This window comes from Thamnophis elegans, chromosome 15, assembly GCF_009769535.1.
Source record: "Thamnophis elegans isolate rThaEle1 chromosome 15, rThaEle1.pri, whole genome shotgun sequence".
NCBI lineage: Eukaryota > Metazoa > Chordata > Lepidosauria > Squamata > Colubridae > Thamnophis > Thamnophis elegans.
Genome location: NC_045555.1, coordinates 14,549,815 through 14,571,631, shown reverse-complemented (window position 1 = coordinate 14,571,631; position 21,817 = coordinate 14,549,815). Strand labels below are relative to the sequence as shown.

At 36.2% G+C, this 21,817-nt stretch overlaps 1 protein-coding gene across 1 annotated transcript; it reads right to left on the bottom strand.

The window, feature by feature from the left end:
• Positions 1-546: 546 nt before the first annotated feature.
• Positions 547-20,867, bottom strand: SLC25A16 (solute carrier family 25 member 16). The gene is made up of 9 exons (XM_032232004.1): positions 20,612-20,867; positions 18,337-18,429; positions 17,332-17,465; positions 17,019-17,082; positions 14,414-14,535; positions 12,216-12,282; positions 10,284-10,446; positions 7,738-7,806; positions 547-2,675 (listed from the first exon to the last, which is right to left on the bottom strand). The coding sequence occupies exons 1-9, from the start codon at positions 20,709-20,711 to the stop codon at positions 2,519-2,521; spliced, it is 969 nt and encodes a 322-aa protein (XP_032087895.1). The 5' UTR covers positions 20,712-20,867; the 3' UTR covers positions 547-2,518.
• Positions 20,868-21,817: the final 950 nt, after the last annotated feature.

Below are 21,817 nucleotides of genomic sequence, written 5' to 3'. Positions count from 1 at the left end.
TGAAAACACTTATATTGACTAAACGGCAATATAAATAATGATGAGATACTGCAATTCAATTTCTATTTATAAATCGGTCCACTGAGTCACTTCTAGGCAATAAAGGCATTATTGCATTGCAAGGGTCTCCAATCTTTTTGCTTCTACGGACTGGTGGTGGCGCTTTCAGAGGTGGGGGGGGGATGGTTTCACACGTGCAATCTAGATCACACACATGCAAATGAAGCGTCACAAGCTTGCCCACCACTTTTGACAGTCCAGTTCCCAACAGGCTATGGTTCAGTAGCGGGCTGTGGCTTTGGGGTTTGGGACCCCTTCTGTATTGTATTTTGATTGCTACTTTCAAACAGCTATCCTTCCAAATTGCAGCAAAGTACAGAACCAACATTCAGAAGTTATAGAACTGTATACCAGCAGCTACAAATTGCCCAGAAAGACCAACATTTAACTGCAGTTCCATTTATCATTCATCAGTATCTTAAATCTGCACAAAGGGAAACCTGTAATTCTAAAAACATATATTAATATGCTTGCGATATTCAGTCATATTGTTATTCAAGTCATTTTATTAAAAAAAATAGTACATGTTTCTGCCCAGAAATATATCAAATTACATATTTAAAGGTATATATGCCTTCAATTATCATTCAAGTCAAACCACAGAATTTAAGATTATATGATAGGTACAGGCCATGAGCAATACCCAGTTCACAGCTACTTTTTGGTAACATAGCCATTTTCAGTTCATAATCAATATATACTATTTACAATAAATAAATAAAATTGCTTTATATTAAAATTTTGAGAAGGATGTAATTTTATAATTTTAAGGGTGATCATCAGATTTCTACTTATATAAAAGTCCATGGATCAAATAAATCCTTAAAAGACATTCTCAATTCACTATGGGCAAGAGGAAAATAAAATTGGAGGAATGAAGAGTCTGATTAAGAAGGCTACTTCAGAAAAACAATTTATCCATGACATGGATAAAGGCAAAAAGGGTAGGATTGATTACTAATAGAAGCAAGTTCCCCTGAAAATGAAATAACATCATCCAGATGTGGGCTGTCAACTTGCAATTCATCATCACAATATAATTTGAAAAGACCGGTGACTGAAATTCTGAAATGCTAGAGTTTCATTCTTGTGGCAAGCTCATTTAAAAAGGGAGGAGGAAGATTTAATAACAACGCAACCGCCAATCAGAAGTTGTAAAGTCACACATAAATCACTCAAGGGTAACAGAATAAGCTATCTACTTACAAGCTGGATCTATGCAGATACTGAAAACAGGCTGCAAAGAAGATGAATTGTAATGCCTGCTTGAAAACTGTTTTAGGACAGTAGATTTTAGCATTATTTTTGTTTTAATTATCTTCTCTCTTGTAGATGGATGTGCATCTTGACCCATGTGCAATTCATATACTTTATCTGGCCAAACTAAAGACCCCAAAAGACCTATACCCTAATTTATTTACATAAGTATTTTATCTAATGCAAAAAAAATCAGCATTATCCCACATGCTCACAGCACAGGGAGCAGTGTCTTCTGCTTATCTTTATTTTTTAATTTCAATTTAACTCTGTAATGAAATCCAAACAGTAGCTTCGTGAAGTCAAACAATTTTCCTTTTAAATTAAGTTTAATAACTTCATTTATAAAACATGGAAGGTTAAATACTGTAGGCTAAGAAGACTTGTACAATATTCATTTTAGGGTCATTTAATTCTTTTTGTACTGTTTTTTTTTTCAAATGTAGAGACAAACTAACAATGGATTGAGAGCATTATCAAATTATATCAAAAGGATTGCACTGAATTTCTGAATGCTATATGTTTGAAAGTTTGTGTGTTTGTGTTATAAACCCACCCAATTACCCATCTACTCCAACTGAGAGAGAAGTTCAAAAGCTATTTATAATACAGCATGATTCAGAGGAAAAACATCCAATAGTTAACATGGCTAAACTAAATTATATAAGAAACTAAGCACCACTTTTGATTCTAGTTAAGGAACAGGGTATCATAAAGTATGAGCCATTTTCTAATTATTACAAAAATCTGAAAGTAAAGTTACGGTGAATGGCCTCTCAAAAGCAGACTCTGAGTTGAGTTTCTACAGCATTAAATGCTACATCATCCCTAACCACGTTAGCAAATAAGCATTTTCAATTCAATTACATGGAATGTAATTTGAAGTGTGCCTACAACTTATATTTTAGCTAAGGCATACGGACATCTAAAACAAATTTTCCTAACTTTAAAAAAGGTGATCAAATTCTTAAAGTTGGACACAAACATACAATGATTTGGAACCACATCGATTTCAATTAAGTAAACCGTATATCCATTCTTGCAAAATATATACATAGTAAACTCTGCCATGTTTTGTTGAGCTCCTTCAATTTTTTGCTGTGTTTTCATATATTAAAGAAAGCACTTTAAATACTAGTGATTTCTCAAATATATTCTGAAGCTTCAATACATTATAAACTGGGGGGGGGGGAATCAGTCTTTAATTGAGGTGTAAAAACTGCCTCATAAATTCATAAGTGGTGAAGGCAACAGCTTGAGAAGGAATACAACGGATGTAATTCAATGATAATCCACGGTACAATCCTCTTCGTACTCCATGGTTTCCATAAACATATTTCAATGTTTTGATCATTGTACTGGAAAGAGAACAGAATAAGCTTTGTAAAACAAGAGATTTTCCAACACTTTACTCCATCAATATTTTAAAAAGCAGTACCTAATGGGAAAATATAAAAGTCCCCCTACTCTTATTCAGATAGAGGGCAGAAACAATTTTATTATACAGAAGTATGCTAAGTTATTGCTAATGAGACTTAATGATTTTGCAAGAGATTTCTTTACATATAAAGAATATACAACTCAATATCAAGATTTTTGATACTTTTATCTGAAAATCCAAATTCCACACTAATGAATATGAAGCTCAGTTCGCAAGAAAATTTTCTACACAAGCTCACTAATGTAAGTAGGAACATTTTTAAGGTGAAAGACTGCAGTCTGTTGCAATTCTAACTGTAAATTATAGTAGGTAGACTTCTAAGAGATGTACAGTCTTGAGGCAAGACATTTAAACTAACATGGTGCCAAAATGTAGAATAAATGCCATATTTTGGAATCTTATTTGTTGCAACTTTGGAAAAGAATTTCAAGAAAATGTATTTATAGTTTAGCTTTCTCCATGTGGCATAGATGCTAATGAACTAATGGCTCATTTTCTTTTACACTGTGTTGTTTCTATTGATTTTAGGGTACATTTTATAGATGACTGCCTAGAAGGATTTAACTCCTTCAAATGTTTTGTTTCCTTGCCTGCAGAGCTTGGAAAAAATAGACTATTTTGCCTTATTTGTTTTTTGCAGTTCTGCTTTTGTTATTTATTCATTTTTAGATGAAACTTTGTTTTAAATATAAGGTCATTTTATATGTTTCAAGCTGATTACAAAAATAGTATTACAAAAAGCTGAAATACCAAAACAAATTAAATGGCATATTTTAAAAAATCTTAAAGGAGTGATTTTCGGTAGTTCATTTTTCACTTCCTTTCCACTCTTAGCCACTAATCATTATTTAAATACTGCACCTTTTATAAACATTGACCATTATTGCTTATATTTATTTATATTTGCTCATATTTGTTTAAATCATTTCACAATATGTTAATTTCCAATTTGTCTATCTTGTTAATTACTGACAGAATGATATACCATCCATAAAATATTTCATATCAATCTTCCCTCAAATGATAGCGTGGAATAAATTGCATAAATAGTTATGTTTCCATAACTATTCCCATTAATTCCACTGTAATTAATTATTTAAAGTTTTGCATGCATGTTAAGTTTATGTTCTCATTGTTTTTACTATTTTATTACTTGTTCAAATGAGATTATGTTATCACTGACCATTAAAACATTCTTCTCCTAATAAAATTAATCATTTCAGGCAATTAGCCTACAATTAGGCTGTCCATGGAACAGCTAAATTTTAACTCTACATAAAATGTGAAATTAGGGCTGCCCAATAATTAATATGCCATGTGGTTTGCTGACATCACATACTGAAATAATATCCCTTTATCTCTTTATCAGGGATAAAGATAAAACTTCTTCAGCTTCAACCACAATAATACACAGGCAAACAATCGATAAAGGACTCCAAACTTGATTGCAGAAAATAAGACTTCAGCAACAGAGTGGTCAATGCCTGTAATGCTCTATCTGACTCCCTTGTTACGGTCTGAAACCCTTCAATCTCAAACTGTCTACAGTGGACCCCACCCCATTCTTAAGAGGTCCGTAAAGGGGGCGTGCATAAGCACAACAGTCTGCCTACCGTCTGTGTCTTACTGTCTCCATTTATCTATTTTTACTTCCTTTGTTCATGTTTATGTTCATACCTATACTTGTTATCTTGTACATGTCACAAACAAATAAAATAAAAAATAACCTGATGTCGATGAGTACCAATGCTCACAACCTCAACTGTTTTTTCTTGACCCTTTTTTTAAGGAGCTGGCTTGCTGCAAAGCATCTGTCTGTTTGTGCTTTGAACTCATATTTATTTGCATCCATGCTTTTAGGCGCAGAAGAGACCCATAGGGTCAACATAGATTTTGGGGAGAAGAAGCTGCCATTCAACTTCTGACAGAAAGGAGTATTGTGGTTGACAATACAATACAATAGCAGAATTGGAAGGGACCTTGAGGTCTTCTAGTCCATCCCCCTGCCTAGGCAGGAAACCCTATACCGTTCCGGGACAAATGGCTATGCAACATCTTCTTAAAGACTTCCAGTGTTGGGGCATTCATAACTTCTGGAGGCAAGTTGTTCCACTGATTCATTGTTCTAACTGTCAGGAAATTTCTCCTCAGTTCTAAGTTGCTTCTCTCCTTGATTTGTCTTCACCCATTGCTTCTTGTTCTACCCTCAGGTGCCTTGGAAAATAGTTTGACTCCCTCTTCTTTGTGGCAACCCCTGAGATATTGGAACATTACTATCATGTCTCCCCTAGTCCTTCTTCCTACCCAGTTCCTGCAACTGTTCTTCATATGTTTTAGTCTCCAGTCCCCTAATCATCTTTGTTGCTGTTCTCTGCACTCTTTCTAGAGTCTCCACATCTTTTCTACATTGTAGCGACCAAAACTGAATGCAGTATTCCAACTGTGGCCTTATCAAGGCATTATAAAGTGATATTAACACTTCACATGATCTTGATTCTAACCTTCTGTTTATGTAGCCTAGAACTGTGTTGGCTTTTTTGGCAGCTGCTGCACACTGCTGGCTCATATTTAAATGGTTGTCCACTAAGACTCCAAGATCCCTCTCACAGTTACTTCTATTGAGGAAAGTACCACCTATACTGTACCTGTGCATTTCATTTTTCTTGCCTAAATGTAGAACCTTACTCTTTTCACCATTGAATTTCATTTTATTAGATAGTGCCCAATGTTCAAGTTTGTCAAGCTCCTTCTGTATCTTAAGCCTGTCTTCTAGAGTGTTGGCTATTCCTGCCAGCTTGGTGTCATTTGCAAATTTGCTGAGTTCCCCATTTATTCCCTCATCCAAATCATTGATGAAGGTGTTGAAGAGTAGTGGGCCTAAAACAGAGCCTTGAGATACTCCACTGCATACTTCCCTCCATGAAGATGTAGTTCCATTGAGGACTACACGTTGAGTGCGGTTGGTCAGCCGGTTACAGTAGTAGTAGTAGTAGTAGTAGTAGGTTATGGTCTACCTTATCAAATGCCTTACTAAAGTCCAAGTAAACTATATCGACGGCATTCCTCTGGTCCACTAATTTTGTCAAAGAATGCAATAAGATTAGTCTGGCATGATGTTTTTGACAAACCCATGTTGGCTTTTGGCTACTATTTTGTTTACTTCTAGGTGTTCGCTAATTCATTGCTTGATTGTCTTTTCCAGAATCTTTCCTGGTATTGAGGTCAGGCTGATAGGTCTATAGTTTCCTGGATCTATTTTTTTTCCTTTTTTGATGATGGGAACCACATCAGCTCTTTTCCAGTCCTCTGACAGTTCCCCGGTGCTCCAGGATCTCTGAAAGATATAGTTCAGTGGTTCTGACATCTCATCTGCAAGTTCCTTCAGAACCCTGGCGTGTAATCCATCCGGTCCTGGTGATTTGAACTCATTTACGGTAGACAGGTGCTCACTTACCATTTTCTTCCCTATTTCAATTTGTGTTCCTAATCTGATTTTTGTGGTGCTGTTTTTGATAGCTTGGACTGCTTTATCCCTTTGTATAAAGACAGATGCAAAACAAATGAGTTAAATAGTTCTGCTTTCTCCCTATTGCTTGTCACCTTCTTGCCAGTTTCTCCCAGCAATGGACCAATTGTTTCCTTAACCTTTTTCTTGTTTTTAACATGTTGGAAGAAGCTTTTTTTGTTATTTTTTACTTTTGTAGCAAGCCTTTCTTCATTGTGAGCCTTAGCTTTTCTTACTTCATCTTTACAGGCTCGGGCTATTTGCTGATATTCTGCCTTAGTTATGTCCCCCTTTTTCTACTTTTTATACTTAACTTTTTTGTCTTTTAATTTGTCAGAGAGTTTTTTATGCAGCCATGCTGGTTTCTTTTGAGAACTGTTATTTTTCTTCTTCATTGGTATTGTGCTAGACGGAGCTTTTGTAATCTCATTTTTCAAAATTTTCCAAGCTTCTTGAGTTGTTTTCCCCTTGAGGATTCTCATCCACGGAAGTCTTCCCAAGCTCTCTCTAAGTTTATAGAAATTAGCTCTCTTAAAGTCCAAGACTCTAGTTTTACTTTGTTCTACTACTTGTGTTTGCATAATGTTGAATTCCAATATTGCATGGTCACTTGCCCCCAGGGTTCCTATGGCTTCAACACCTTCTATCATTTCCTCTCTGTTAGTGAGAATTAAGTCTAAAATGGCCGATCCCCTTGTTCCCTTCTCTACTTTTTGGGAAATAAAGTTGTCTGCTAGTTTCGTTAGGAACCTGTTGGATCTTCCACTTGGTGCAGAGTTTGTTTCCCAGTTGAATTCAGGTTAGTTAAAATCTCCCATTACTATTGTGGTGTGCTTCCTACATACCTTAGTTAGCTGACTAGCAAAAAGTTCATCTACTTCCTCTGCTTGGTTGGGTGGCCCGTAGTATAAACCTATGACAATGTCATTTCCCCCCCAACTTTTAATATTGACCCAATGCATTCAAGATGGTTCTCATCATTGTTGTGCTCCATTTCTGTAGCGATGTGGTTATTTCCTATACATATATAGTGCCTCCTCTTTTATTTGGACTATTTCTTTTAAATAATTTAAATCCTTCCAGCTGTATGTTCCATTTGTGGGTTTCATCCCACAATGTTACTGTGACAGCCACGTTATGAGTGTAGACACCACACAATCTCAACATTCCCAATCTAACTTCCCTCCAAAGATGTCAGATGCTAGTGACAGCTTAATATTGCAACTTCTGTCAGATGAAATTCTCTACCTGTACTTCAAAAGTAACAACTAAAAGAAGGAACCTGACCTACTAGACACAGATTTTAAATTAAATGCATTCCTCTGACTTTGAAGCTTACTATAATTTTACTATAAAGCTATATAATACACATGAACCAAAGAACCAAAAGACATTTTAAATGTTTTAGATCCAATATGATATAGTGGGTAGATTTTACTTCAGGCATATGTGTAGTTCAAGAGATGAAACCTACCAACATTTTTCAGAATCTGGAAGTATGGCTCCCAACTGCATTCGTCTACGAGTGACATCTAGAGGGTATCTGGGGAAGTGAAAAAGTGTTTTCTTTCATTGCAGTTACAAATATAACAGTGCAACTATTTGTACTACAAAATAGCAATTAAAAGACATTTACACAAGGAACATGTGGAAAATACAAAGCTGCCTTATATTGGGTCAAATTAGGAGCTGACTTTGCCAGAATCAGGGGACTGGAGACTAAAACATATGAAGAACGGTTGCAGGAATTGGATATGTCTAATTTAATGAAAAGAAGGACTAGGGGAGACATGATAGCAGTGTTCCAATATCTCAAGGGCTGCCACAAAGAAGAGGGAGTCAAACTATTCTCCAAGGCACCTGGGGGTAGAACAAGAAGCAATGGGTGGAAATTAATTAAGGAGAGAAGCAACTTAGAACTGAGGAGAAATTTCCTGACAGTTAGAACAATTAATCAGTGGAACAGCTTGCCTCCAGAAGTTGTGAATGCCCCAACACTGGAAGTCTTTAAGAAGATGTTGGATAGCCATTTGTCTGAAACGGTATAGGGTTTCCTGCCTAGGCAAGGGGTTGGACTAGAAGACCTCCAAGGTCCCTTCCAACTCTGCTATTGTATTGTATTAAAATTATCTTCTGTGGCTGGCAGCAGAAATTCTATGCCAAAACCTACTATCCAACACTTGTTTTTACTTTTTTTTATAGCCATGCTGAAATATATGGGACTGTATCTTTCTGCACATTAAGAATATAACTACCTAGAGAACAGTGGAACAATGCTTTATGAGAAAAATGAAAGGACTCCTAATTATTTCATTTTTATTAAACATATATCTCACATTTCTACCAAAAGCAGTGCTAAAGTGGCTATCATAATGGACAGAACACCAAACTACAATTGAAAAACAAATTAATTAGGAGAGCCCATAAAATGGAAATGTTAAGGCTTTTAGTGTAAGATTTTAGAAAAGGATATGTTCACTGTATTCAAAATAAATAAATAAATAAATAAATGTTTTGACACATGTTTTATTTTGTGGCAGTTTCAGAATACCACTTTTTCCTAAAAATAAGACTTATTTTCTTTTGGCTCCTGAAATAAGCACTTGGCCTTATTTTGTGGGGGTCTTATTATTTTTGAGGTGCAGGAGGCACCAAACATGGTCGCTTCATGGCTGCTTCTGTGTTGCAATATTTTCAGGGAGGGCTTATTTTAGGGAGAGGGTTTATTTTAGTGCATGCGCTCAAAAGCCCGATTGGGCTTATTATCCAGGGAGGTCTTATTTTCAGGGAAACGGGGGTTTAACATTGGAAAATCAGGTACCAGGCTCGGTACTTGAATTGCCAGGAATAATTTCTTCAGGCAGTATCACATGTTTTCATATCACATGTTTTTTAAAAAAATTAAAAAAAAGAAAATAGTAAAGAAAATAAAAAACTTTAATCCTTAAGAAATTTTACATAACAGCCCAAATATTTTTTATAAAAGTTAGCTATTATGTAAAATGATATAGTAGTAATATTAAGTCTGGATGGATGCCATTAACCCCCCAAATTTTATGAATTGTTTGAAGTAAACCCCAAAAGATCGCAATCCAGCATTTCCTTTGCTTTGATTTCAATAACAGTTATAAAGACATGTTTTTCACCCATAAAACAGAAGACTAAACTTAGATATTTGAAATTATAAACATTTAGCCCAGCTACTAAGTGCAAATTGAACTGTTTAAATTTGAAAACCAAGAAAAAATGGAGGTTACATGCTAAAGCTGTATGAAAAAGAAGTAACTTGTTTCCAGCTATGTGTGATCTTTTTTCTTAAATGTTTCATTTTAATCTATTTCTATTTTTGCTCAATCATGTGCCTCAATAGGAGGTGGTCAGAGCCACTTACAAATTTCATTTTTAAATTTATTTATGTGTTGTCTTACAAAATGAGAAGTAACCATACCAGCTTTAGCAGAAAAGAGCCAAGGTATAACTTGAGTTGGCACAATATGCCCTATATATATCTTCCTTAGTACTTTTATGTAAACCAAACCATGTTAAATTATAATTAAGATAAACATGTAACCATTGGCGTTCTGGTGGCATTCAAGTGTTCTCTGCCAATTTACTTACTAGTTTGATAAATGCAACCCTATCCTGCATTGCAGCTGTATTAAGGCTACAATTTTTCAAACTGCATCTGGAGTAATAGTTTATCTACACACAAACCTCATATAAACTGATAAGGAAAACAGCAGATTGGGGGCTTTGTTACCCGTAAGCAAACTTATCCCTTCAACTGATTTTAGAGAAATGGCCTCCAGGGCAGAACAAGCTCTTCTACTGAGGATATTGAAGACAGAAACTGAAAATTTGTCTTGCCTTGGAGTTCTGCTAGTGTGAGCTTTCTTTGCAGACAGAAAGTTAAATTATGTTATATTTCATAATTTCAAAAGGTGGAAGGAAATAAGATTCCTAATGCAAGCTATCCTAACATTTCTTCATTAAGTGCAGTAAAATACTAGAATAACTTACGATATTGTTTGTGCTATGGCTCCAGCTATGCCACCACACAGCAAATTTACATGAGTTTTCAAAACTAAGACATCAGGATTATCTAAGCAAGGCCTCCCGAGCAGGGTAGGCGCTTGAGCAAGTCCCACACTCTTTAAGGTACCAAAGGTAAAAAATGAGAAACCTGAAAGGAAAAAATTTATCTTTAATGGAAACATTACCAAACTGCATAGATGTTATAGGCACAATTCAGCCAAAGAATGACCTCTTTTAAATCTACTAACAGTAGTGGATGTGCCAAGCTCTGTTCCCTTATATATTGATTAATTTTAAGTCCTACATTTTAGTTTGATCATCAAATATGCCATGACATTGTCTCCATTTTTTCAAAATTCGTTTTTATTGATCACTTACAGCTGGCAGTCTTGATATACACCTGATATATTCTGTATATGGATAATAAAATTACTTGAATGTTACAGAATGCTAGAAAGACATAACAATCCTCACAAATGAATGCATTGTGGAAAGTTATCAGAACAATTCCCTTTGAAAAGAATCTTTTTAAAAGACTCCTTTCTTTATATAATATTGTCCTTGTCTTTACCATTATCTTGGACATTAAGTTCTTACAATAAAGGGACTTTTGATCTGCATCAAAAGCACTAAAATCCTAAATATGGCTATAATAAAAATGATTTTTTTAAAAAACAAAAACAATTTGAAATAGCATTTGATTAAAACCAAAGAAACAGAATAGTCTAAGCAACAGTAAACCAAGAGGACTTAAGATGCTTACAGAAATGCTGAAAGCATTAACAACTTAGTGCTGAGCTAAACCTCTGGGATTTAATTAGTGTAGATTATTAGCAAAATTGAAAAAAGAACATATATACATCCCTCAATCATAACAGGGGGTTTGAAATGCAATCCCAAACCAGAATTTCAACATTGAAACTAATTAAAACATACACAGAGGTAGAACTTAATTGAAAATTAACATTTTGTTTATTAGATCTGGGTTGTGACTTCTACTGCAAGTGACAAAAAATGCAGCTAAGAACAACCCAAGACATATGGCAAGAAAACTACATTGAATTTTGCGAATTCTGAAGATTGTGTCCACATGCATTAAAAAAAGGGAGTATGACGTCCTTTAAGAAAAGAAGAGAGAAGAAGAGAAGAGAGGAGAAAAGAATGATATAGTTCCCAGTCAACAGTTTTCAGTCTATCTTTTAGATTAGACAGGATCTTTCCCATTAGTGGTGAGAGAAAGGAGACAAGGAAATATTGAGAAATCATATTTAAGATTAAATAATTTTTGACCAAAGATCAACACCATGTATCAGAATAGCATTACTAAGGCAGATAAAGAGATTAGCCCTGTAAATACCTAGAATCATGGATCTCAAAAAGCAAATAACACGTGTCAGAACTTTATCACATAAATGCTGTGATTTGCTTATTTATGCAAATATTGGGACATAAGTATATAATGGAGGCAACTGTAATGATGACACTACAGAGATCACCATTATGACAACCTCACAGATGCTGCAGAAACTACTGTCTTCAGTAAGGATAAGTAATATGTTAAGAATATTGCTAAAAATCAAAGATAAGCATGTAGTTATTTTAAATGTCATTTTTATTTTTAAAAATACAAACATCTACAATTAGTGTCAACAGTAGAAAACGTTTTAGTAGATGACTTTCAATTTATGGAACTGCCCGAATTGAGAGCACGTCCAACAAATGTAAAAATATTGGAAAAGACAACAGAAAGGTAAATCATCATGCTCTATGACCAAATTTCATGTCTAGCAGTGCCTTCCTTTAATTGGTCATGTGCAAAAATATTTGTTTTTTATTTTAAAGGAAACAAAGAAAACAGTTTTCAAATCAAAATTAAACATAAAGAGGTTCAGCAAAAAACAATCATGTTCAACTCACCAGCATATGGAGCCATTCCGACTATTGTTGGCATAAGTCCACGATAAAATCCTTGCATACCACCTTCCTTTGGCAAAAGCCAGAAACAGCAAGAAAACAAAAAAATAAATAAATGTAGGAGAATTATGCATATGAACACAGGAAACTTTTGAGAAGAAACCTCCAATTTCCATTTTTTCATATACTATATTCCGGGGCTATGCATATTTTTTGAGAGAGATGTCCTACAATGCAGCTTGAATCAGTCACAACTTTTTTCTACAACTCCCTTTGGGTGTCTGCACATTTATGTGTATGCATAGCTACTTCAAAGTAATGAATCCCAGTGATGGTTCATCATTCATAATGTTAAGACTTACTAACTGCAACAGCATAAAGATTTAGGAAAAGAAACAAAGATTTTATTTCATTGCTAGTACCGCAAATCGTTTTGGGTGAAAAATTCTATAATGAAGGACACATTTATTCAAATCTGGTCAGCATTTTTACAAAGCATCACTTTTCTAAGGAGCTACCATTATTTAAACAAATGGATACTAATTTATCAAAAGGGTCTACTTTTCTTAATTAAAAGGACTTGGCAACCTTGCTGTAATTCCAATTTATGAGAGACACCCCAGTTATGTGCCTATTTCATATACATACAGTATATGAAAATAACAGTGCAGGGAAGAAGAATTCCTTTCCAATCAAGCTTGGGTGGTTTGCAGCTCTTTCTTCTCATCTTCCAAAGTGACCTAGGCTTATGTTATGCTAAAGGAGGGATTTCGAGGCAACGCTTTGCCTTTATGACCAAACTGGGCAGTTGTATTCATTAGCCCAGGCTTTGATTTGGGAGTCAATCCCACCCCGAGTTGCCCAGCTGCTCTGCTACTGCTCACCAGAGAAATGCATGCTCAGATTCCGAGTTGAAGAAAAGTTAAGCTGGTTCTCTTACAGAGCAATGGAGTTTTCACAATTGCATTATTTTTACTTGTTTTCATTTGCCATTTGCTGTTTTTCCAACTGATTTCTTTATACTAGATATTACTGCTTTATTTTGTAAATTCTATGAATATGCTCTGTCTTACACACTGGCCAAAAAAAAAAAAAAAAATCAGAATACCAAATATAAACTGGGTGGATACAACCTCGTGGATGACCCTCACTCTGTCAAGGACCTTGGAATACTCATTTCTAATGATCTAAGTGCCAGAGCTCACTGTAATAGCATTATCAAAAAGGCATTAAGAGTTGTTAACCTAATCTTGTGAAGCTTCTTCTCCAGTAATACTGTATTACAAACTAGGACATATAAAACCTTCGCTAGACCTATTCTCGAATACAGCTCATCTGTCTGGAACCCGCACTGCTTATCAGACATCAATACAATTGAGAGAGTCCAGAGATATTTCACGAGAAGAGTCCTTCACTTCTCTGCTCACAACAGAATACCTTCTACCACCAGGCTTGAAATTTCAGGCTTAGACAACTTAGAACTACGCTGCCTTCAGTCTGACCTGAGCATAGTACACAAAATTATCTGCTACAATGTCCTACCTGTCAATGACTACTTCAGCTTCAACCGCAACAATACACAAACTCACAATAGATACAAACAACATAAACCGATGCAAACTCGATTGCAGAAAATACGATTTCAGCAACAGAGGGGTCAATGCCTGGAATGTACTACCTGACTCTGTGGTTTCATCCCCAAACCCCCATAATTTTAACCTTATTCTGTCTACTGTTGACGATTCTTAAGAGGTCTGTAAGGGGCGTGCATAAGCGCCCCAACGTGCCTAACGTCCCTGTCCTACCGTCCCAACTTATTCGTATCCATTTCCTGTATTCATAATCATGTTTATACTTATATCTTTTATCTTATACATGCTTGACAAATAAATAAAATCAAATAAAATTAAATAGCATAGGTTTTTTTAAGAACTCCTTTGATTTAGTAGTCAGTCACTGTTTTTCTTTCATTAAAAAATGTACACGTTTCATCATCGTGCTCATAAACCACCAATTGGGGATAGGAGAAACATTAAACAGAGGAGCAGCTTTGTTGTTCTTATTTGTTATCCTTATAAACATACAATGAGCTTGCAGATTCATTCTTCTTGCTCAGTTTTCAATTTTCTGCTGAGGACTATCACAGAACATTAACAGGTATTTGTAAAGCCATAACGTTGAAGAAAACCAAAGACAATTACCTTGGTGTAAATGGTCTTGAATGCATGAATAATTCCCCTGTACGTATGATCTCCTTTGACTTGGAATGCCAGCCGTGCTCTCACCATATCAAGAGGGTACGTACAGATCACTGCTGTTATACCTTCCAAAAATTAATAATTTTAAAAAATCAGCATATATCCAAGTCTAAAAAGGCTTTAAAAATTTGATTTTTATTTCTATTTATTGTAAACATAAGAATGATGGAAATAATACATTAAAATTAAGAAGACAGAGCGCATGGATAGTATGTAGAACCTTGAAGGATTAAGTGATTTGGACTGCTCGGAAAATTACCCTCCATGTTGCTCAAATCAGTTTACCTATAAAAGGATGGTAATTTTAAAAGTTGTCTTTCTTAAACATACTTTTTTTAAAAAGCTAGCATAAGGAGGTGGGGGGGAATAGTGTTCAGTACTTTTTTCTCATTTGCATTTGGTAAGCTTAAATTCTTCTTAAAATGCCTTTGGGGGGGTAAGGAAGAACATGTTTTAAATAATTGAAATTAAGCTCCCCCCCCCCCCGCGCCCCCCCCCCCCCCGCATGCTTCAACCTTTTTATTTCCTTAAAGGAAACTGAAAGGCAATTATCTACCAATGAAGTGTTACTACTCAGATTTGAATTACACAAGGCACAGGAAATCCAAAGTTGAAAGTTCACACCATAAAGTTTTACCTTTGCCAATCCCAACAGCCGCATGACAATAGACTTTTCAAGGCATTTTCCTCAGATAATTCTTAAACTCAGTGCCTTCTATTACCTATGTTTGGTCTTGTAAGCACTTACTGTAGAAAGCTAATTTCCAACATTTCTCAACTCCTTTAATGTGCAAAATTATACTAGCACCACAAATCAAATTCATTGCAGAAGGTAAAAAGATATTTCAATGGTTTTTTCATTCTCCATACAATACTTGGTGCTCATTGGGTCTTACACTGTACTTACAAATATGGAGTCATCCCACATGTTTACTATGTGACATGATATTTACCATTTGTTCTAGATATATTTTGTCATCATTTTATTAGATCAATCACTGCTGTATTGGCAATTAAAATTTCTTTTGCAATAGCTTCCATTTCTAACTCCCTTTTGCTTTTTTTCTTATTTCTTTTCCAATCCAGTCCATACACTTCAATAAGCATGAGCACTGTAACTTTTTATAAAACTATTCATTTGTGATAGATTTTCACATGCTGTAAGAAAGTTATTGTGGCCAACAATTTCCATCCAAAATATGGAAGTATAATCACAACGTATGTGGTTCATCTAAAGAATGTTCACACCAATATCGATGAATAGTGTAGATATTTCTCAATTTTTAATACAAGAATTTGTGTACTGAATAAATCACTTGATAGACAAGCTAGGAATAAAAGAGGTATTTTTAATACAACACATTAACAATATGGCAATGAGATACAGGCATGCATCGTGAGCACTAGCTTTTTAAACAATCAAACTAGGAATCTAGTTTGATCACTTTAGTAGCTACAGTAATTATAGGTAAAATCTGCTTCAGTACACGCAATCTATCTCTGTTTAGAACATGAACATCTTAACTCAGTTCTGTTTTGTTCTTTGAGCTTCCAAAGATGTACAGGTAGCCACTAATGAAAACAATTTCATTTTTTATAAAACTACAGCTAGTCCTTGAGTTTTGACAATTGGGACCAGAATTCCCACTGCTAAGCAATGCAGTCATACAGCGCAACATCACATAAAATTGTAAACCGCTTAGAGAGGGCTGAAAGCCCTATGAAGCGGTATATAAGTCTAATAAATAAATAAATAAATAAATAAATAAATAAATAAAATATTGCATTGCTTATCAATGGCAATCTGAACTGTCCAACATGCAGTCATAACCACAGGACCATGAGGGTTGTTAAGCAAGATGTCCCAGGCAAGGAGTGCAAGGGAGACTGTTGGTGTCCCGGGCAGGCACTACAGAGAGCTGAAAGGCAGAGGGGTACAGTGGGGCACGCACCGTATGGAGTGTGGGTAGTTGAGAGGTTCTACAGTGTATTAGATTCCTGAATCTTGTGCTGCAAAGCAAAGCTCCTTGAGAAAAAAGCAGTAGGAGCAACTTGCAGGAGTGACATGAAACCACCCCTTATCAGCTTCCCAATGAATTTGCATGTGGGAACCTGACAGGGAAGGTTTGGTGTTCGGGTGACCAAGGGACACTACAGCCATCCTAAGCACAGGTAGTTAATTGTAATCACATTACCACAGCCAGAATTTTGAGTTCCACACATTCAGTAGTGTCCTAAGTTTGAAAGGCCAATGAATTAGTCATAACTTGAAAAATACCTGTCCCCCATTTTCTAGTTGTAGAAAATGGAAAGAAACCAGAAACTCTCAAACCCTAGCATCAGTCTTTAAAACCTTTTACAAGGGCTCCTTTACCTATATTTTGGATGTTTCCGGAGACCTTTTTTTTTTTTACTTTTTATCTGATTAAAATGAACTTTAAGGCTGGGTTTTAATTAATTTTAAAAAACACCCACAACTGTAGAAATGATAGAAAAGGATGCATACACAGTGAGAGAAAAAGAGAATGAAGATAAAGAAGAGGAATACCTGCTAAGGATCCAGCCAGTAACCGATGAATATGACTAGAAATGCCAAGCCTGCTCTTTATCACCTACAAAATGATTACATTTGAAGTGTGGAAAAAAAATATTAGCATACCAAAAATAAAATTCATTACTCCTCACCATATGCCATAATTATTTTTTAAATACAACCATCTTTGTGTTAGCTACTCTAAGGCATAATTTTACTGAAAAGGGGGTGAAGGTCCTGTATACAAGGTTAAGCAATAAATCATGATTACACACTAACAAATCAATTACAAACCAATAGATGAAGCCACAAAACACAGGTTATTTACCTTTTTGTACTGACCAAATGCTGTAAACTGAATTGCACCGTATGGAAAGATTCGAATCATCATTGCTCCATTTCCTTTGTAGTATCCTAAGAAGCCTTCTTTCTTCGGTACAGCGCAAAGTGTAGAAATCACACCTGTCAGCATTACAGAGCAGACTAACATGTTACCATTTTCACTTCAGCATTTTAAATTGCTCACTTATGAGAAATATTCTACAAAATCCTGTCATATAACTTGAAAAGAAAAGTAATTTCTATAGTGGCTACTGAAATATTACCTCTTTAATCAATAAATTTGCACTAAACCTCTTCATGTATTGTTATTTTTAATTAAAGACCAACTTGGCATTCACAAGAAGTTTCATCAAAATTTTGATAAGGCAGATAATCTAATTTAAAAAGTAGAAGAGCAAGGGCAAAATAAGCCTCACACATCCATATTTTTGGAACATTTTGATTTAATCTTAGAATAAATATCTGTTGTGATTTTAATGGTTTATATTTACTGTTATTCCTGAGCTGTTTTGAACAATAACAGCTGTATAATAAAGTACAGGTAGAAAAATGGATGTAAAAGATTAAAAGTACACCCATAAATCATAACTAAACTAAAACAGATCCAAAGCATTAAAAGACTAAACACTATTGTTATGTTTCTATTTTATGTGTTTGTGTTTTCACTATTTTTGATTATTTCAAATCTATTATGTATTCAAAGTTCCAACCAATATATTTAAAAAATCATTTGTACTTATTCAAAAACCAGAGAAAGAACTTAATCATAATTTTTGTACCAATATAGCTTTCAATTTAGAATTTAGCTTTAAAATGTTAAAGGTCTGAACACATTAATAACCAGCAGTCGACACTCTTGACTTGAAGGGACCAACTGATATATTTAATTATTGTAATTACACAAATAAATTGAAGAGATCTATTTTCTTTACCAATTATAAAAATGACACATTATAAGCAATATTAGATCCTATAATTTGATTTTTCTTACCTAGATGTTTATAATGATGATTGTGAGCTTGCAACAAAATCTTTACTCGATCTAATGGTGCAATGGTTGACTTGGCACAACATCCAGCAACACCTTTCCAAGAAGCAAAAATAGTACCATTTACTAATTGCCAGGAATTTAGCAAGAGTTATTTTTAAACTTTTATCTTTTCAAGGTTCATCCTGCAATAGGTAACCATTACTTTCTCAGTCAACAGTTATAATCTCTGCTAAAAAAAATACTGTTATTTCTCAATTTCTGATCAAATAGAAGGTACACGGAGAAAAGTATGAAATTGTCAAAAACGCATTTAGTGTATCTAAAATCTAAAAGGATCTTTCATAGACAATCATTTTCTAAAGATGTGTATGGAGATTATCATTCCTGCAGACCATGGTTCTGGCCAGAACTGATAAACCTTCTTGGATGAGAAGTGAAATATTTACAGGGAAAAAACCAAGGAAGTCCCATTGCCTTTTGAAAAGCACCTTTGGGGAAGTTTTCTAAAGAAATATTAGTTATTAAGAGTTGGGCAGCATACAGATTTAATAAATTATGACTACCAGAAAATATGAGAATTTTACATCTAACATCTTGTATTTAACATTTAAGAGTTTCATTCAGGAAATTCCTAATTCAGGTTTCACTTCAATCTAGTAAATCAGTCATCATCTTTCACATCTATTTTTAACAATTTATTTAATCTATAGAAAGCAAATCTGCAGTGCTATTTAAAAAATCACAGCCAAGTTTTGCTAACAAAGCTGTTAGAAGTGAAGAAGCAAAGGAGGAGGGGGGACCTTTAACAATCCTAGAGCCTTTACTAGCTTTATAGTAAAAAAAAATCCTCAGTTTACCATCCTGCATTTGTAAAGCAAGTACACAAGTAGCCTGCCTAATAGGTGTGTTATTACAGTTCTTTGGGAACACAGCCACACAGCATTGCTAAACATAGTAAATACTAAAACAGCTATTAGCTGAATCTGTCAGCTGTGTAGAAAACCTTCAGAATCAGTTGCTTAAAGCTATAAAATCCTATAATTCATGAACTCTTATGACCTGACAGCCCTCCCTGAATTACAGTACTCAGGAGTGTCTTACTCGTTTTCTTTTGGGGAAAAAAAACGTACAAAGATGTATCATCTGTATTTTTGCTGATCTAGACAGGAAGCAATTACAGGAGCTGGAATGTTTTCTAGGATTTCATGTCTGCTCTTATTTTTGTAATAAGATTTTGGAACTGCCTGTGCATCCCTTCAAAGAAAAACAAAATAAAATATTTGGACATATAAGAACCAATTCAGTTAGTGGTTAAGGTGCTGTCTAAAAACCAGGGAAATGTAAGTTCTAGGCCTCCATTAGGTATGAAAGACAACTGGGTGTCTATTGGCCAGATTTTCTCTGTTGGTCAGGACTACCAGACAGGGCTGTTGTTGCAGGAAAATAGAAGGCATGAGTATGTTCGCCAGCTTGAGTCATATATGAAAAATAATAAACTATAAATATATAAAATGAGAAAGCAAGCATTTATGGAACTCCTGTTTCAAACAACCATATAACACAGCAATAAAAAAAAAATTTCTTGCAACACAGAATTATTTTTGGCTAAATCTCAGGGCTGTACTTCCCCCCCTCAAAAAAAAAACCGAAGGAAGGACCTAATGGCAAGCCACTTCTGAATCACCTTGCCAACAAAACTGCAGACTTAGCCAACCAGTCAACACTGATTTGAAGGGACAAAAAACAGAGAGATACAAAACCTAGGTAAAAATTCATCATTTTGTAAGATGCTTTTCAGCTGTAATAACTCCCCAGTACCAATCATATTGATATGTTGTTAGCTATTGCTAAACCCGGAGAATGGACACCCTACTTCATTGCCCGTTGACATTTTTCTCCCCCATTTTTCGGCCGAGGAAAAAGGCAGACGGGACAGATAACTCAATGCAGGGTTTTATATATATTGGGGCGGGGGAGCAAAGATACCGATTCCAAACCCCATTTCAGACGACGGGGAGGGAAAGGGCAGATTCTAGAGAGCAGCCCCACGGAGCACTTCCTAAAAAATAAGCAAAGCCAGTCCCAGCAGCGGCCCTGAAATTTAGCCACGGGGGCTTTTTAAATTTAAAAAAAAAATATTTTTTTTAAGATGTAAGAGTCTGAAGCCATTTCTGAGCCGGGAGACTTCAAGGGCCAAGACAGCTCGTGGCCGCGAAGAGGAAGCGCCTTGCGAGCCGCACCTGGCTCCCACCGCCGGCTTCCTCTCCGGACTCACCTCCTGCCAGCAAGGAGCGCAGCCAGTAGAAATCTCGCTGGGTGGGCGACGTGGGCAACCGGGCGCCGGGTCCCGCGGCGGCGGTGGCTTCCGTGGCCATGAAGCCGAGAGTTGGCTGGCCTTTCCGAACACCAATGGTAGGAGGTGGTGGCGGCGGCGGCGGTGGTAGCAGCAGCAGGAGCGCAGCTTCAGCCCATGCTAGTGCCTCCAGCAGCACATGAGGCCGGACGGGCCGAGCCTCTCCGCCCAGCGAACCTGGGAGGCGGAGCCGCCGCCGCCGCCGAGTTTCCTCGGCCCGCCGCGCCCGCTGATGACGTCATGGGCTCGCTGGTTCTGCAGCCAACCTACAAAGCGGCGTTTCTCGACCGTGGCTACTGCAAGGCGGGTGGGTGGATCCAATGCTACAGCCTTGGCCGAAATTGTGGCAACCTTTGGGGAAAGTGTATTTTTGAGGTTTGATAGCTAATAACTCCTTTGAGGGGGGAGATGTTGGAAGAAATGTCCTTCTGGGTTCAGTTCCAAGTGGGGAAAAAGACACTGGAAACGTGGAGGCTGCTTGGAAAGATGGTTTTAATGGTGGACAGGATCACATGGCTTGAGCTGCTGAACAGAAAAGGGGGATCACATGCTTCCAGATATTGGGTGAAGATGAAAAGAGGCAGAGATGCTGAAAGTTCCTGGTTTTATGCCCTCTCTGGCCTTTGATCTTGATCTTGTATTCTGATTGTCAGACTCCCATGGGGCCATGCAGGGGACAACTCTCTAAGCTGTGTTTTGAGTCCCAAGTTTGCTTCTTCCCAGGTGCTCTGTGGTGAGATGGGTAAAGGGCTAATAATATCATGCCTTCATCCCATCACCCTGGAGCTTATTGTATTTCCCATTGACAAAGGTGGGGGCTAGTAAGAGTGAGTTGTTTCCTGCCTTAAAACATGTTTCTCCATTTCTGATCCAGGGAAATATAATATTCTGCCCTTTCAATATTTCCCAGGATATTTCATTCTTTTAGGAGAGGGTTGGGTGCTAACTTCCTACAGGGGTTTCAAAATAATCATATTCCACTGCTGGAATAGCCTGGGAATAAACCAGACCTTAACCCAATTGAAAATCTATGGAGCTGACTAAAGAAACTTGTTAATCAGAAGCAAGCCAGCAATAAAACCCAGTTAATAGCAGCAATCATTTCATCTTGGTTTCACGTTATAATAG

What these genes read in the sequence shown, in the direction of transcription:
- SLC25A16 (XM_032232004.1), bottom strand. Translation starts at nt 20,711, where the DNA reads ATGGCCACGGAAGCCACCGCCGCCGCGGGACCCGGCGCCCGGTTGCCC. An exon ending in CATTTGGTCAGTACAAAAAG is followed by an intron (nt 17,083 to 17,331) that starts GTAAATAACCTG and finishes ATCATTTTGTAG; the next exon opens with GTGATAAAGAGCAGGCTTGG. An exon ending in GCCATAGCACAAACAATATC is followed by an intron (nt 7,807 to 10,283) that starts GTAAGTTATTCT and finishes TCACTTCCCCAG; the next exon opens with ATACCCTCTAGATGTCACTC.